At 44.9% G+C, this 18,570-nt stretch overlaps 1 protein-coding gene across 1 annotated transcript in view; it reads right to left on the reverse strand.

Annotated features, from left to right (window-relative positions):
• MEGF8 (multiple EGF like domains 8) overlaps positions 1-10,003 on the reverse strand; it is a 35,818-nt gene extending 25,815 nt beyond the window's left edge. The window contains exons 1-10 of the mRNA XM_073655852.1: positions 9,922-10,003; positions 5,366-5,579; positions 4,999-5,162; positions 4,542-4,751; positions 4,221-4,401; positions 2,720-2,808; positions 2,099-2,312; positions 949-1,129; positions 610-758; positions 273-398 (exon numbers count right to left, since the gene is read on the reverse strand). Coding sequence (XP_073511953.1) covers positions 273-398; positions 610-758; positions 949-1,129; positions 2,099-2,312; positions 2,720-2,808; positions 4,221-4,401; positions 4,542-4,751; positions 4,999-5,162; positions 5,366-5,552 — 1,501 coding nt within the window. The 5' untranslated portion in view covers positions 5,553-5,579; positions 9,922-10,003. The remainder of the gene's footprint in view (positions 1-272; positions 399-609; positions 759-948; positions 1,130-2,098; positions 2,313-2,719; positions 2,809-4,220; positions 4,402-4,541; positions 4,752-4,998; positions 5,163-5,365; positions 5,580-9,921) is intronic.
• Positions 10,004-18,570: the final 8,567 nt, after the last annotated feature.

Here is an 18,570-nt window from a genome sequence, read left to right on the forward strand (position 1 = left end):
ATCGGTATTTTCTGAGACCTGTTACTTTTCTAATGGCTACTGATTGCTCCCCCTAAATTGCGACATGAGGATGAGTGATGGGTGAGTATACAGGCAACTTAACCATATAAGTGCTACCGTCAGTGACTGACAGCAGCACATGCACAGGAGCGCAATGAGGTTTAATCCGTCTTCGGTTAGCTCCCCCTAGTGGTGGCAGCAATAAGCTCCATATCTTCGTCTCTATGGGATGTGACGGCATCGCTGTAGAAGCAATTGCCGGGTATACGCACCGTGATGAGGAGGCATAATCTGGCTCAGAGTATTGCTGGGGATCCACTGGTGACAGCCAAGATGGTAGAAGAATATTTCTTGGTCGTAGCATTTCTCTTCCTGGTAGTGAATGTGCAGGTTGCCTCCTGCAAACACAAAAAGCGATGGGATGAATAATACAGGATGCCGATAATCCCAAAATAACATTTGACCTGCACAGAGGGAGCTAAAAGGAACTTTGTCCTGTCAGTGGGGGTCCCAAAGCTCAGACCATAACCAATCCCTACATAAGACTGCAGAGAGAAATGTGCATTTTATATATCTATACAACGGAGAGAATAAACCGGGGAGGCGCACCGTATATCACCATATAGTTTCCTATGATGGCAGCGCTATGAAAGGCTCTCTCACGAGGACCCCCGCGGTTCCCCTCACGGGGCTTCAGTGTAGTCCAGTAATTTAAGTCCACATGAAACAGATCTGTAGTGTTCACACGTATACTGAACCTGGGGAGGGAAAGACATTCAGTGCTGTATGACAAAGGTAAGTAAAAAAAGCAACGCAAAGAATATTATATAGTAGATGTAATAGAAGACTGACCGCCGAGACCCCTCCTAATACGCACATCTCGGTCATAGATTTTCCCGCACAGCGGTGCTCTTGTCCGCTTTCAATTAAAAGATGAGTGGCTCTTACCGTGCTGTGGACGGCCGGTGTCCACCGTACACCAACAGAGATCGGGACGCAGCATGAAACACCATGGAATGGCCAGCGGCTGCAGGGGGCTTCCCTCCAGCGGGCAGCACTTCCTCCCATTCCCACGAGTGAAGGTTAAAACGGTACATCTTAGAGGAAAAAACATCCCGAGACGTGCGTCCTGAGAAAAAAAATATTTAATGGAAAAAAAAACTGAAACAAAACTGTAAGGTTTTGGATTTGAGACTTTGGAGCAAATATAAAGTATATTGCATGACTAATACTGTATTATACTCCAGAGCTGCACTCACTATTCTGCTGGTGGAGTCACTGTATACATACATTACATTACTGATCCTGTACTGATCCTGAGTTACATCCTGTATTATACTCCAGAGCTGCACTCACTATTCTGCTGGTGCAGTCACTGTGTACATACATTACATTACTGATCCTGCGTTACATCCTGTATTATACTCCAGAGCTGTACTCACTATTCTGCTGGTGGAGTCACTGTGTACATATATTACATTACTGATCTTGTACTGATCCTGAGTTACATCCTGTATTATACCCCAGAGCTGCACTCACTATTCTGCTGGTGCAGTCACTGTGTACATACATTACATTACTGATCCTGTACTGATCCTGAGTTACATCCTGTATTATACTCCAGAGCTGCACTCACTATTCTGCTGGTGCAGTCACTGTGTACATACATTACATTACTGATCCTGAGTTACATCCTGTATTATACTCCAGAGCTGCACTCACTATTCTGCTGGTGCAGTCACTGTGTACATACATTACATTACTGATCCTGTACTGATCCTGAGTTACATCCTGTATTATACTCCAGAGCTGCACTCACTATTCTGCTGGTGCAGTCACTGTGTACATACATTACATTACTGATCTTGAGTTACATTCTGTATTATACCCCAGAGCTGCACTCACTAATTAGTAATCCGGTCTTACACAAAAAAAACTGAATAGCTCCATATAATTCAAACTAAGCTGTTGGGCTTATCTGACAATAATAAACGGCAGAATAGCAAGTGCAGCTCTGAAGTACAAAGAAAGTAACTAAAGGAAAATGAGGCATATTGATTGTTAGTAGAACATTTATAAGTAATGGACACAGACTTACCCCCAAACACATACAACCAGTTATCCACGGTGGCAGCAGCATGATTAGCCAGTGGAGGGGGGTGCAGGGTGCTGTACGGGCTCAAGTCCACCCAGCGCTCTTCCAGGGGTAGGAAAACCCAGGTATCATTAGTCAGTCTCCCACCAGGTAGCTCCCCCCCAAATAAAACCAAGGTCCCATTCCAATCCACTGCTACGTGTGAATGCCGAGCAGCCTGCGGGAAACGGGGACTCAAGATTAGGGAAGGGGTGAAGGTCACATTATCACCGATCTGAGTAAGGCTTCTACTACTTTAGCTTGATTGATGTCCTCGAGGCCTGGACGCGTCATCAGCGACTGGAGCTAGCTCCGATTGCTGCTGTTATACGTAGGTGCTTGCTGTAGAAACACAGCCAGCACTTGATCCTACTCCCTACACCCGTACCAACAAGCAACATAAGTGTACGTCATAAATAAGGAAGGGTTTAATATCAGATAAGAATGCATTCAAATAAGCTATTCTGGCATGAATTTTCCAAGTAAGTACATCAGCCTCATCAGTCCATTTAATAATGTACGTGGTTTATATTGCTGGTGAAAGATCTATTTTAATGAACCATCACGTGGCTAATAAAGACGTACCGGACTAGGAATAAAGTTTTTTCTCTCCCATGTATTTGACGTAAAGTTGTAAATGGTCATGTCCTGAAGAGCGGAATTCAGATCCAGACCTAAGTAGAAAAAAAAGTGACGCCACTAACATTAGTACTGGTAGATGAGCGAATCCATTCACAGGACCGTGGTCCAGTGACCGCTGCATGGGACCCTGCAAACCGCCTCCTACCTGATGACCCGCCTCCTACCCACCGACCTGCCTTTTACCACCTCCTATTTGCAGACTCGCCTCCTACCAGCCGACCCGCCTACCAGCCAACCTGCTTTTACCCGCCTCCTATCAGCCGACCAGCCTTTTACCCACCTTCTACCAGTCTCCTACCAGCCGACCTGCCTCCACACGCCTCCTACCAGCTGTCCCACCTACCAACCAACTCGCCTCCTAGCAGCTGACCTGCTTTTACCGCCTCCTACCATCGGACTCGCCTCCTACCAGCCTTTTACCCACCTCCTATCAGTCTCTTATCTGCGGACCCGCCTCCTCTCTGCCGACCCAGCTCCTACCTGCCAACCAGCTTTTACCCGCCTCCTACCAGCTGACCCGCCTACCAGCCAACTCGCCTCCTACCAGCTGACCCGCTTTTGCAAGCCTCCTACCAGCCAACCCGCCTACAGCCAACTCGCCTCCAAAAAGCTGACCCGCTTTTACCCGCCGACCCATCTCCTAACTTCCGACTTGCCTCCTACCAGCCGATCCGCTTTTACCCGCCTCCTACCAGCAGAGCCGCCTACAGCCAACTCGCCTCCAAAAAGTTGACCCGCTTTTATAAGCCGACCCGTCTCCTACCTTCCAACTCGCCTCCTATCAGCCAACTTGCCTCCTAGCAGCTGACCCGCTTTTACCCGCCTCCTAACGGTCTCCTATCTGCGGACTAGCCTCCTCTCCGCCGACCCACCTCCTACCAGCTTACCCGCCTACCAGCCAACGCCAACTTGCCTCCTACCAGCCGACACGCTTTTGCACGCCTCCTATCAGAGAACCCGCCTCCTACCAGCCGACCAGCCTTTTACCCACCTCCTACCAGGTAACTCGCCTCCTAGCAGCTGACTCGCTTTTACCCGCCGACCCGCCTCCTAGCAGCTGACCCGCTTTTACCCGTCTCCTATCAGCCGACCAGCCTTTACCCACCACCTATCAGTCTCCTATCGGCGGACCTGCCTCCTCTCTGCCGACCCACTTCCTACCTGCCGACTCGCTTTTACCCTCCTCATACCAGCTGAACCATCTGGCAGCTCTTCTGAATAGCCGGTGTGGTGCAACGACGTGTGTGTGTGTTACACGGAAGCAATGACGTTGTGTCAGCCAGGCTAATCAAAAGAGGAACTGATGTTGCCGCCCACCATGGTTCAGTGGCCACGGACTGCTAAATGTGGCCACTGGGCCATGGCCCTGAGAATCGATTCCCTCATCTCTAATCAACACCCACCATCATCCCTAACAGAGAAACTTCAAAACTATTCTCCTCACCTCCAAAAATATAAAGCGCATTGGACGGGGAGAGAAAGGCTCCGGCAGCCGCGGTGCGGGGTGTAAAGGACGGATCCTGACTGCTCACGTTGTACCACATCCCGGAGCCCTGGTTGTCAGTCAGTGATAAGTCACAACGTTCCCCGATGTATCCAGGAAAACAGATGCAGCGCTGAGTTTCCTGAAAGAGAGGGAATAACACGGACACCTATATAGTAAAAACTACAATTCCCAGCATGCCCCGACAACCAGGACATCCTGGGAGAAGTAGTTTCCCAACAGCACGAGAGCTATGGTCCCATATAAATTTCTCCATGGTACCTGGTTACACGTTCCGTGGTGCACATGGCAGTACGTGCTACAATCCGGGATCTGACATCCGACTCCGCTCCACCCAGGGTCGCAGTCACACTCGCTGTTTTCCTGACATATTCCATGTCCAGAACAACCTTGCGGGCACAAGGAGAAACTATACGTGGCATTAAACCCCAGCAGGTTGTAATTGGCATCGCTGAAGAGATGAAGGAGCATCTGCAAGAAACAAGGTTGCAAGAGAAACTTTGCAAGGAAATTCACCCACAGCCGAATAAGATGTAAGACGCAAGAATTTTAGCATATAAGCAAGTGGTTGCGTGCAGGAAAAAAAGAAGAAATAATCTACAGGATTGGGCATAATGAATCTCAATATGCCTGATCCTTTATTCCTAAATTGGAGCCAGAAGTGATGACAGCAGTCAATACCCAACACATCGTATGGGAGAGATAGTCACACACATACCTTTCCAGAAGTGGCCTCCAGGGTCGGGGGCAAGCTGCTTCCACTCAGGCTGGCCAGCAGGCGGTCGCCGTACGAGTCTCCATCGTAGACGAACAGGTAGTCGTAGGTGCATTCTGTGTCCATAAAGAGGAATCGCAGCAGCACACGGTAATGGCTGTTCGGGGCTACAAGTAAGAACAAGAATAAAGGCTGAATGGTAGAAAACCCCGAACGTGCTCACCACCATGTGAGGCCCAGGTCACACCATGGAGAGCACTGCTGTGTGCCGCCAGCCGGAGACTGTGTGCCACCAGCCGGGAGGAAAGCAGCACATGAACCTCCGAGGAAGAGATGATCCGAGCTGTTATATATGGATGCCTCTTCTCACCTTCTATCAGCCATTCACAGTTGCCGTTCACAGAATAGTTTCCTGGCCCATCACTGACAAATCCCGGCAGACTGCGGAGCACTGTGCGATGCCCCTTACAATCGCCGGATGTAGCAATGCCTGCCTGACATAATATCAGGAGGAAGAGGTGCCAGTCGTATGCCCAGAAGCCGGCAGGGGCGCCCATTACTGCCCAACATTCCTGGGAGGGAACCTGTAATCAAGAAAAGAATAATAAAATGATGAAAACGCACATAGATTATATTACTGATCATGTATTATACCCCAGAGCTGCACTCACTATTCTGCTGGCTGTGATCATTTGCATTTCCAGTCTCCTGCAGAATAGTGATTTTACCAGCAGAATAGTGAGTGCAGCTCTGGAGTATAATACAGGATGTAACTCAGGATCAGCACAGGATCAGTAATGTAATGTATGTACACAGTGACTGCACCAGCAGAATAGTGAGTGCAGCTCTGGAGTATAATACAGGATGTAACTCAGGATCAGCACAGGATCAGTAATGTAATGTATGTACACAGTGACTGCACCAGCAGAATAGTGAGTGCAGCTCTGGAGTATAATACAGGATGTAACTCAGGATCAGTAATGTAATGTATGTACACAGTGACTGCACCAGCAGAATAGTGAGTGCAGATCTGGAGTATAATACAGGATGTAACTCAGGATCAGTAATGTAATGTATGTACACATTGACTGCACCTGCAGAATAGTGAGTGCAGCTCTGGAGTATAATACAGGATGTAACTCAGGATAAGTACAGCTTTGCACATATTAATAAATATACACTTTAATAAGTATAATAATATACACAAAGTAAAATCCTTTTAACATAGTAACTAATTCACAACACAAGCCGAGTGTAATGATCTGTGTCTTAGATGGAAATTAATTATTTACAGATTCATAAGAAGTCACATCATAACAAGTCATCTCCAAGAGGAAGCGGCAATGACTGGTACATGGTGCCAGCCGCTACACCCCACAGGAGTGCAAGGAACAACACAGCAACTCAATGCTTCATCAAGGCCTCACAGAACCGGGGCTACGGGTACAAACCTCACCAGAGGCGACAGAGTTAAAGGGGTATTCGCATCATCACTAGGATATACAGTACAGACCAAAAGTTTGGACACACCTTCTCATTTAAAGATTTTTCTGTATTTTCATGACTTTGAAAATTGTACATTCACACTGAAGGCATCAAAACTATGAATTAACACATGTGGAATTATATACTTACCAAAAAAGTGTGAAACAACTGAAAATATGTCTTATATTCTAGGTTCTTCAAAGTAGCCACCTTTTGCTTTGATGACTACTTTGTACACTCTTTGGCATTCTCTTGATGAGCTTCAAGAGGTAGTCACCGGAAATGGTTTTCACTTCACAGGTGTGCCCTGTCAGGTTTAATAAGTGGGATTTCTTGCCTTATAAATGGGGTTGGGACCATCAGTTGTGTTGTGCAGAAGTCTGGTGGATACACAGCTGATAGTCCTACTGAATAGATTGTTAGAATTTGTATTATGGCAAGAAAAAAGCAGCTAAGTAAAGAAAAACGAGTGGCCATCATTACTTTAAGAAATGAAGGTCAGTCAGTGCGAAAAAGTGGGAAAACTTTGAAAGTGTCCCCAAGTGCATTTGCAAAAACCATCAAGCGCTACAAAGAAACTGGCTCACATGAGGACCGCCCCAGGAAAGGAAGACCAAGAGTCACCTCTGCTTCTGAGGATAAGTTTATCCGAGTCACCAGCAGCTCAGATTAGAGACCAGGTCAATGCCACACAGAGTTCTAGCAGCAGACACATCTCTACAACAACTGTTAAGAGGAGACTTTGTGCAGCAGGCCTTCATGGTAAAATAGCTGCTAGGAAACCACTGCTAAGGACAGGCAACAAGCAGAAGAGACTTGTTTGGGCTAAAGAACACAAGGAATGGACATTAGACCAGTGGAAATCTGTGCTTTGGTCTGATGAGTCCAAACAGGAGATCTTTGGTTCCAACCATCGTGTCTTTGTGCGACGCAGAAAAGGTGAACGGATGGACTCTACATGCCTGGTTCCCACCGTGAAGCATGGAGGAGGAGGAGTGATGGTGCTTTGCTGGTGACACTGTTGGGGATTTATTCAAAATTGAAGGCATAGTGAACCAGCATGGCTACCACAGCATCTTGCAGCGGCATGCTATTCCATCCGGTTTGCGTTTAGTTGAACCATCATTTATTTTTCAACAGGACAATGACCCCAAACACACCTCCAGGCTGTGTAAGGGCTATTTGACCAAGAAGAAGAGTGATGATGGGGTGCTACGCCAGATGACCTGGCCTCCACAGTCACCAGACCTCAACCCAATCTAGATGGTTTGGGGTGAGCTGGACCGCAGAGTGAAGGCAAAAGGGCCAACAAGTGCTAAGCATCTCTGGGAACTCCTTCAAGATTGTTGGAAGACCATTTCCGGTGACTAACTCTTGAAGCTCATCAAGAGAATGCCAAGAGTATGCAAAGCAGTCATCAAAGCAAAAGGTGGCTACTTTGAAGAATCTAGAATATTAGATATAATTTCAGTTGTTTCACACTTTTGTGTTAAGTATATAATTCCACATGTGTTAATTCATAGTTTTGATGCCTTCAGTGTGAATGTACAATTTTCATAGTCATGAAAATACAGAAAAATCTTTAAATGAGAAGGTGTGTCCAAACTTTAGGTCTGTTCTGTACATGCCAGCTATTGCTTTACAGGGATCTCCATCGATACTAGAGAATGAAGGGTGAATGTAATGTTCTTCTCCTGCAGGGCGGCCCCCTGTCCAAGCACCAGTAGCGCCGCCATTCAAAGAATTGTAGTTTTTGCTGCAGATTTCATCCTCCATAGCCGACATAAAATCTGCACCAGGGGTTAATTTCCAAGTGGATTTTTTCACATGAGTGATTTTTAAGCCTGGTGATGACATGGAGAAGAATCAGATCCACCTTTTCTGGTACTGTTATGGGTTGTGGATTTTTGGACAGAAAATCTGCTGTGCATCTGCACCTGTGTGAACATGGTCTAAAAGTCCTAAAACTACCCTCGCTATGGAGGGGACGTAGAGCGTGCTGACGTGACAGCCTGGTCCCGGCATTGATCCGTAGATATATATTTCACCGGCACTGCAGATACAAGCTCATCAATAATCTAACAGCTTAACCGAGTGAGTCTGCCCTGTAGGGTCTGTCATCACTGTTGGAGAGCAGCACTTGCCAGAGATCTTCAGCGTTTTTTTTGTTTTATCGACAGGTTGGGGGGTCTCAGGTCCCAGATCCCCATTAATCAAAAACTTCTGACTCGCCAGTATGACATATTAAAAGTTTTCTGAAAGTACAGTTACTCTTTAACTTATTAGGTTTAAAGTGCGGCCGAACAAGCTGATTTTGGCAACCATCTAATGGCGGCGTCACGTGTCTGCTCCAATGGTAGATTTTAGGGGGGACAAGTAAGAACAGGAAGTTTCAAGGTGAAAGGTACTTAAGGTGTTTGGTCACCTTCAGCTTCATAGTTTCACATTTAATAGAAACATCAGTCACCAGGGCCACGGATACTTTATAAGGGGCCTTTGGAGCTATCATCCCTTTATAAGGGGGCTGCAGGACTATTCTTATTTTATAAGGAGGCACCGGAGCTATCATTACTTTATAAGGGGGCATCGGGTCTATTATTATTTTATAAGGGCACACCGGGAATATTATTTCTTTATAAGGGGGCACCGGGTCTATTACTATTTTATAAGTGCACACGGGGAATATTATTATTTTATAAGGGGGCTCCGGGAATATTATTATTTTATAAGGGGGCACCGGGTCTATTATTATTTTATAAGGGGGCACCGGGTCTATTATTATTTTATAAGGGGGCACCGGGAATATTATTTCTTTATAAGGGCACACCGGGAATATTATTTCTTTATAAGGGCACACCGGGAATATTATTTCTTTATAAGGCGGCATCAGGACTATTATTATTTTATAGGGGGAACCAGGTCTATTATTTTATAAGGGTGCACAGGGAATATTATGATTTTATTAAGGGGGTACACAGAGAATTTAGCCTTCAAACTGGAACAGGGGGCTGGAGTGAGAAAGGTTGTGGACCCCAGCTGGAGATCCTTGCCCCGCTTTAGTAAATTCCACACTGCCGGGGGAGGGGTGTAAATTAGTGCAAATACCAATGGACGGCGTTGTCCATGGCAACCAAAAAGGTAACGATGAGAAAAGCACAAAATGCAAATTATGCCTTATACACTACAAATTCCAGCATGCCCAGCCAGCCTGAGCATGCAATAAAATTAAGATCAACAACAAAGAATATACAGTGCCATAGGGTGCAGTGTTCTGCAAGGCTTGCTGGTATTTATGGTCCTTCCACATCTGGAGAGTCACTGACCAAGCCTGCTGTACAAATGCACGGGGATAATCCTAAATGCACTAAATCTGACTGCACAAAAATCCCTGAAAAATGACGAAAAGCATCATGAAAACAACAGCCAGCAGCGTGCACTCACCTCCTGCGCCTCAGTCCGCTATCTGCAGCTGTGCTCACCTGTGAACCGGAAGCAAAACTCGCTGGGGAAAGGAGGAGGTCAGGGAGACAGGAAGCTGGAGCAGCGGACACGCCCACTCCATGGAAACCGTGACGTCACGCAATATATACAGAGTGCGCGCTTCGTGAAAGAGCGTTCAGTCGCCTCAGGAGGAGTCCCGCAGGTCGCTATTCTCTGTATCACCGCTCTAATCCGTCTTCCTCGATTCGTATCTGTGTACCCATTATAATATTGCCACAAACTGTCTTTTAAAACCAGTTTTACCAGTAATGACCTGCCTGATATGCTCGGTTGCTATGGAGAGTATAAGAGTTTTTGCCTTTTGCGAGTCTTCACCCTATTACGTGAGTCTTCACACTAGGTCACAAGTCTACGCCCTATTATGCGGGTCTTCCCCATATTATGCGGGTCTTCCCCATATTATGTGGGTCTTCGCCCTATTACGCAGGTCTTCACCTTATTTCACGAGTCTTCACCCTATTATGCGGGTCTTCACTTCACCCTATTACGCGGGTCTTCACTTCACCCTATTACGCAGGTCTTCTCCCTATTACTCGGGTCTTCACCCTGGTACGCGGGTCTTCACCCTGGTACTCGAGTCTTCACCCTGTTACGCGGGTCTTCACCCCGTTAGGGTATGTGCCCACGTAGCGTTTTACAAGCGTATATGCTGCGGAATTTCCGCAGCATAAACGCTTCAAAAACGCATGGTAATCCGCCCCCCATAGTCCTCAATGACAAGCCGCACTGTCAATGCCCATGCTGCGGATTTTTCCGCAGCGTTTATGCTGCGCTCAAAAATCCGCAGCATGTCCATTAATTTTGCAGACACGCAGCGTAATCGCCGCCATTGACTTGCATTGAGACGCATATAATCTGTGTCAGTACATTTGTACTCACGGATTATATGCGTTTCAATGTGCGGATGGTACACAAGTCTGGAGGAGAGGAGACTCTCCTCCAGACCTGGGTACCATAGAAACTGTAAAAAAAAAGAATTTAAAATCAAAAATAAAGTTTATACTCACCTTCCAATGTCCTCCCGGTGTTATCTCTGCCGCGTCCGCTCTCTTGCATTGCTCCCGCTGTTGTGAAGGACCTGCCATGACGTCACAGAGTCATGTGACCCATCACATGGCTCAATGACGTCACCGCAGGTCCTTCACACCACCGCGAGCCGCCCAACACACCGGACGTGGCGGAGAGAACACCGGGAGGACACCGGAATGTGAGTATAAACTTTTTTATTTTATTCTTTTTTTTTTAACTAACTTGGTCACACTACTATAAATCCATGCCGGTTGCATGGATTTATATACACTGTGTTCCAAATTATTATGCAAATAATATTTTCTCAGATTTTCCCAAATTACCTATATGAATTGCAGTCATTGTAATTTTCCAATCAAATAACTATTAGAGTAGAATTGAAAGTTTTTTGTACAAACTGCCTATGATAACAGTATATTTTTAAAAAAATAAAAAACTCAAACTGCACTCAAAATGCATGTTCCAAATTATTATGCACAGCAGAGTTTTCAACCTTTTCATTTTAATAAAGAACAAAAAAATGGTCATTTTTGAAATTATAAGCATTAGCAGGTTATTACAAACTGAAATCAAATAGTTTTCAACTCAAAACTTTATTCTAGGTGATGTTACATTTGCACATAGGACCGCTTGTTCGAAAGGAGCTTCTGAACTCTCTCGTCCATTGAATTTGTCAGGTTTTGGATGGTTTCTGCTTCAATTGTTTTGCATGAGGACAGAATACCCTCCCAGAGCAGTTGCTTAGATGTGAACTGCCTCCCGCCATCATAGACACTCCTTTTGATGATGCTCCAGAGGTTCTCAAGGGGGTTGAGGTCAGGGGAGCATGGGTGCCACACCATAAGTTTGTTCCCTTTTATGCCCATAGCAGCCAGAGATGCAGATGTGTTATGTGCAGCATGAGACGGGGCATTATCATGCATGAAAATGATCTTTCTGTGGAATGCACGGTTCTTCTTCTTGAACCATGGAAGGAAGTGCTGTTTGAGAAACTCAACATACATTATGGAGTTCATCTTTACCCCTTCAGGGATCCTAAAAGGGCCGACAATCTCTCTCCCCATGATTCCAGCCCAAAACATTACTCCACCTCCTCCTTGTTAGCGCCGTAGCCGTGTTTGCATGGGGTGTCCATCAACCAGCCATCCTCCACTCCATCCATCTGGACCATCGAGATCATTTTCATGCATGATAATGCACCGTCTCATGCTGCACATAACACATCTGCATCTCTGGCTGCTATGGGCATAACAGGGGACAAACTTATGGTGTGGCACCCATGCTCCCCTGACCTCAACCCCATTGAGAACCTCTGGAGCATCATCAAAAGGAGTGTCTATGATGGCGGGAGGCAGTTCACATCTAAGCAACAGCTCTGGGAGGGTATTCTGTCCTCATGCAAAACAATTAAAGCAGAAACCATCCAAAACCTGACAAATTCAATGGACGAGAGAGTTCAGAAGCTCCTTTCGAACAAGGGGTCCTATGTGCAAATGTTACATCACCTAGAATAAAGTTTTGAGTTGAAAACTGTTTGATTTCAGTTTGTAATAACCTGCTAATGCTTATAATTTCAAAAATGACCATTTTTTTGTTCTTTATTAAAATGAAAAGGTTGAAAACTCTGCTGTGCATAATAATTTGGAACATGCATTTTGAGTGCAGTTTGAGTTTTTTATTTTTTTAAAAATATAGTTATCATAGGCAGTTTGTACAAAAACCTTTCAATTGTACTCTAATAGTTATTTGACTGGAAAATTACAATGACTGCAATTCATATAGGTAATTTGGGAAAATCTGAGAAAATATTATTTGCATAATAATTTGGAACACAGTGTAGTGTGAACAAGTTGTCAAGCACTTTTCCAAGTGATGCTAAAATTGCTTGGAAAAGCGCTTGATAACCCGCATGCAGAAATGCATGCAAAGACGCTTTACAAACGCTTCTACCTGGCGGGAAAAACGCATGTAGAATCCGCATGCGTTTTTCCTGCCAGGGAGAAGCGTAAAAAATATGCAGCATTTCTGCATCGTGGGCACATAGCCTTACGCGGGTCTTCACCCTGTTACGCGGGTCTTCACCCTGTTACGCGGGTCTTCACCCTGGTACGCGAGTCTTCACCCTGTTACGCGGGTCTTCACCCTGTTACGCGGGTCTTCACCCTGTTACGCGAGTCTTCACCCTGTTTTGTGAGTCTTTTTTTCCCTATTTCGCAAGTCTTAAGACGGCAGTAGGCTTGAGATTCTTCGTCAGCAAATCAAATTTACCATCGTATTATATGACTTGGAGAATTTTCTGGAACGGGTTGTGGAAAATTACAGGGTTATTTAAACTCTTCCCATAATAGGACGTTAATTAACATCCCGAAAGGTGGTCTGCAAGGGTGGAGGGGTCAAATACCGGCAATATTATGGAGCTGTTAACTTTTTAAACACCAATATCAATCTGCCGGGTGCATTTTAATAGGCCTCACACCAGTTCCCATCACCCACCCTTCCTCTCGTGATGTGATCACGGGGGACTCATGAGTTGGTATGACAGCTGCGGGTCTATCGATCCCTGTTGCTGACATCTCAGGCCTCCATTGAAGGTTTTCTCTATGTACTGTGGTATATAGCACAAGTGATCAAATGATCAGAAATGCTACTAAAAAACAATGTAAATATTCAAATCACCCCTCTTTTCCCTTATGAACCCCTTCACCACCTTGCAATTTTCCATTTTCGTTTTTTGCTCTCCTTCCCAGAGCCATAACTTTTTTATTTTTCTGTCAATATAGCCGTATCAGGGCTTGTTTGTTTGTGGGATGTCTGGTACTTTTGAATGACACCATTGATTTTGCCATATAGTGTACTGGAAAACGGGAAAAAATGCAAAAAAAAGTGCAATTCCACAATATATATATTTTTTTACCATGTTCACCAAATGCTAAAACTGACCAGACATTTTGATTCTCCAGGTCAATACAAGTGCACAGATACCAAACATGTACAGGTTCTTTTTTTGAAGCTGTGACCGTGTGATCGCCTGTGCTACATATAGCAGGGCTGCAGCATAAATCACGATCTATGAATGCTGGCCTCAGGCTGGCGTTCATAGGAGATTTACAATGACAGGCACGGGGATCTTCTGCGCTGCAGACCCCCAGCTGCCATGGCTACCCATCGGTGCCCCACGATCACATAGCCCGCATCAAATGCAGGGAGATGACCTTGGACGCACCTATACTTCTAAGGTCATAAAGGGTGTTAAGTATAAAGGAAAGAATAAACATATTTGGTATCGCCGTGTTCGTAAAAGTCCGCTCTATTAAAATCTAGATTTTATTAACCTGATCGGTAAATGCTGTAAAAAGAAAGACAATTACAGGTTTTTTTAGTCACTCACCTCTCTGAGAAAAAAATGCAAAAATAGTCAATCAAAGCATCTTATCTACATGAAATTTGTTTCAATAAAAACTTCAGCTCAGTGCACAAAAAATAAAAAATCCTCACTCAGCCCCATCAACAGAAACATAAAAACATTACGGGTCTCGAAAAATGGTAACACAAAGCACAAATCGGACATGGTGCATTGTAAACTCCCTTGACAACTGGAGGAGGAATTGGGAGGCCCCCATACACATTAATAATAATCTTTATTTATATAGCGCCAACATATTCCGCAGCACTTTACAATTCAGAAGTTCGTATACAACAGTCATAAGTAAGAAAGTTAAATACATTAAAGCAAAAATAATGACAACCCTGCTCGTAAAAGCTTACAATCTACAATGAGATGGGGGTGACACAAAGTACAGGTGCTTATTTATAGTGATGGTCCAGCCATCTTGAGGGAATGGGGAATAGATAAAGGTTGCATGAGCTCATCACCAGCCAATATTTGTAGTTGTTTTAGTTGCGGTGGAGAATTATGTTCAGAGAAATAGTGAATGGGCTATATATAAAAATGACCAGTTAGGGAAAGTGATAAAGCCCTAAACAGATGTGTTTTTCGGGAGCGCCTTAAACTGTGTAAGTTGTGGTTCATCCTAATTTCTTGGGGTAGAGCATTCCAAAGAATAGGTGCAGCTCGGGAGAAGTCTTGGAGCCGGGAGTGGGAGGTACAGATTAGTGCAGATGTTAGTCAAAAGTTGCTTACGGCGCGTAGAGAACGGGTAGGCCGATAAGCAGAAATGAGGGAGGAGATGTAGGAGGGTGCCGCACCGTGGAGAGCTTTGTGGGTAAGAACAAGCAACTTAAATTGAATCCTTTAATGTATGGGCAGTCAGTGCAATAACTGGCACAGAGCGGACGCGTCCGAGTAATAATTAGCCAGATAGATGACCCTGGCTGCTGCATTAAGGATGGACTGGAGAGGTGAAAGTCGAGTGAGGGGGAGGCCAATTAATAGAGAATTACAGTAGTCATAGCGGTAATGGATCAGGGCAACAGTGAGGGTTTTTGTTGTTTCCAAGGTGAGAAATGGGTGGATTCTAGAGATATTCTTTAGGTGCAAGCAACAAGAGCGAGCAAGAGATTGTATATAGGAGGTGAAGGAAAGATTGGTGTCAAACACAACACCCGAAAGCGCACATGCTGGCTCGGTGTTATTGTAGTGCCACACACGGAGAGGGAAATGTCAGATTTAGGGAGGTAAGTAGACGGTGGGAGCAGAAGAAGTTCAGTTTTGGAAAGGTTGAGTTTCAGATAGAGAGCTGACATTATGTTGGAAACTGCGGACAGACAGTCACTGGTGTTCTGTAGTACAGCGGGGGTAAGGTCAGGGGATGAAGTGTAAAGTTGTGTGTCATCAGCATAAAGATGGTATTGAAAGCCAAATTTGCTGATGGTCTGTCCAATTAAGGCCGTGTAGAGACAGAAGAGAAGAGGGCCAAGGGTTGACCCCTGAGGATCCAAATAGTGAGAGGAAGAGGGGAAGGAGTGGAGCCAACAAACGATACACTGAAGAAGCGGTCAGAAAGATAGGAGGAGAACCAGGAGAGAGCAGTGACCTTTATGCCAATTGAGTGGAGCATAGAGAGAAGGAGATGGTGGTCAACAGTGTCGAAAGCTGCAGAAAGGTGAAGAAGAATGGGCAGAGAGTAGTCACAGTTACGTTTTGCTGTCAAAAGGTCAATGGTCACTTTGATGAGTGCAGTTTCTGTAGAATGTAGGGAGCAGAAGCCAGACTGTGATGGGTCTAGAAGAGAGTGAGTGGAGAGGTAACAGTTAAGGTGGGAGTAGACCATACTCTCCAAGAGTTTAGAGATGAAGGGGAGATTGGAGACAGGTCTGTAGTTATTTGTGGACCATGGGTCAAGAGAGGGTCATTTAATAATGGAATAATAATAGCGTGTTTGAAAGAGGAGGGGAAGATACCAGAAGAGAGGGACAGATTGAAGATTGAGTAGTGATGACTGGAGAGAGAGACTGAAGTAGGTGTGAGGGAATGGGGTCAATAGTGCATGTAGTAGGAAAAGAGGAGCCTAGAGATTTCTTCTGTGACTGGGTCAAATGTGGAGAGTGTGCCAGAGGAGATGTGGGGAGGGATGGGAGTCACGGCACTTGGTGACTGAGAGCTGATTTCCTGACTGATATTTTCTATTTTCTCTGTGAAGTAGGAGGCCAAATCATCAGCCCAAATGTCCATTATAGGGTCCTGCGCTTTAGGACGCAGGAGGGAGTGAAAGGTGTCGAAGATTTTTTTGGGGGTTGTTGGATAGTGAGGAGATCAGGGTGGTGAAATAGGTCTGTTTGGCTAGGTGAAGGGCAGAGTTATAGGTTCTTAACATAAATTTATAGTGGATAAAGTTTTCTGGTGTGCGAGTTTTCCTCCATAGGCATTCGGCACTCCTAGAACATCGCTGGAGAAATCGAGTTTGTGGTGTGAGCCAGGGCTGTTTTACTCTGTGTTTGGAGATTCTGAGGGTGAGGGGCTCTACTTGGTCCAGGGTGCTTCTGAGAGTGTCATTGTGATATACAGCCAGATCACAACAGGAGAAAGAGGAAATTGGGGACAGTGATTAGTGTAGGGAGTCTGTAAGTGTATGAGGGTTGATGGCTTGCAGATCTCTGAATGTGTGATAGGTAGGAGTGTGCTGGGGTGAGGATTTGTGAACATGAAGGAGAGAATGTTGTGGTCAGAGAGGGGAAGAGGTGAGTTATCTAGACTGTTGGACGATGTTAGACCAATAAGAATGGGGCCTTTAGCAATTGATCCCCCCCCCAAAAAAAAAACCCCACAGTTTTCTATGTATTATACAGATGTCAGTCCGTGGAATACAAAATATATTGTAGGACCATTATGCACAAGATGTATAAATCTTAGGCTGGATTTATGCCACACTTATTCCCGGGTGATTTTCCATTTTTGCACTTTCGTTTTTCCTCCCCTTCTTCCAAGAGCCATAATTTTTTAATTTGTTCATTGACATAGCCGTATGAGGGCTTTTTTTTGCAGGACAAGTTGTAGCTTTGAGTGAAATCATTCATTTTACCATTCAATGTACTGAAATACTGGAAATATTCCAATTTGGATGAAATGGTGAAAGGAAATGCAATTCCTTCATTGTTTTTTCGGTTTTGTTTTTACGCCGTTCATTGCATGGTAAAAAAAAGACCCGTCAGTATGATTCTCCAGGTTAGTCCAATTGTGGTGACACCAAACTTTTTTTATTATTTCAATAATGAACAAAATTCAGAAGTATTATCCCCTTGACGACATATTAGGTACATTTACGTCATATGTCGTGTCCCTGACTTTGATGCGGGCTCGCAAGTTCGAGTTTGCATATTTCCCGAGGGATGATGGCTGTATTATTCAGCCATCATGTGCTTTTAAGAGCTGCTAGTGGAGCAGAGCTCAATCTCTGACAAGGACAGTTAACACGCTCCGGCAGGGGTATGTGTCATTCTAGGCGCTCATCGGTACGCCTGTGCCGTGATCGTGGGGTGCCAGTGGGTTGCCTTGACAGCCTGGGGTCTGCTGAAGACCTTCGTGCTTGTCACGATGATTCTCCTGTGAAAGCCGGCTTGTAACTAGCATTCATAGAAGATAATCATGAGATTTCACTATACATAGTAGTGCTGATGTACTGCTATATACAGCACCAGCGCTCACACGATCGCAGCTTCAGGTACCCTAAGCCAGGGTTCCCCAACTCCAGTCCTCAAGGGCCAGCAACAGATCATGTTTTCAGGATTTCCTTAGTATTGCACAGGTGATGGAATTATTGCCTGTGCAGGTGATGGAATTATCACCTGTAAAATACTAAGGAAATCCTGAAAACATGACCTGTTGGTGGGCCTTGAGGACTGGAGTTGGGGAACCCTGCCCTAAACTATTAAAACAGTAAAAAGCGGAATAAAAAGTTTTTAAAAATAAGAAAAAAACACAAAAGTTCAAATCACCCCCCTTTTGCCTCATTAAAAATAAAATAAAAAAATACACATATTTGGTATCACTGCATTCATAAAATTCCGATCTATCAAAGTATAAAGTAAATCAATCCAATCAATAAATGGCATAGCGAGAAAAAAAGTAAAAACGCCAGAATTATGTTTTTTGATCGCCGCAAC

The sequence above is a fragment of the Phyllobates terribilis genome, unplaced genomic scaffold (genome assembly GCF_046119375.1).
Source record: "Phyllobates terribilis strain yellow unplaced genomic scaffold, ASM4611937v1 Scaffold_12__6_contigs__length_324123572, whole genome shotgun sequence".
Lineage (NCBI taxonomy): Eukaryota > Metazoa > Chordata > Amphibia > Anura > Dendrobatidae > Phyllobates > Phyllobates terribilis.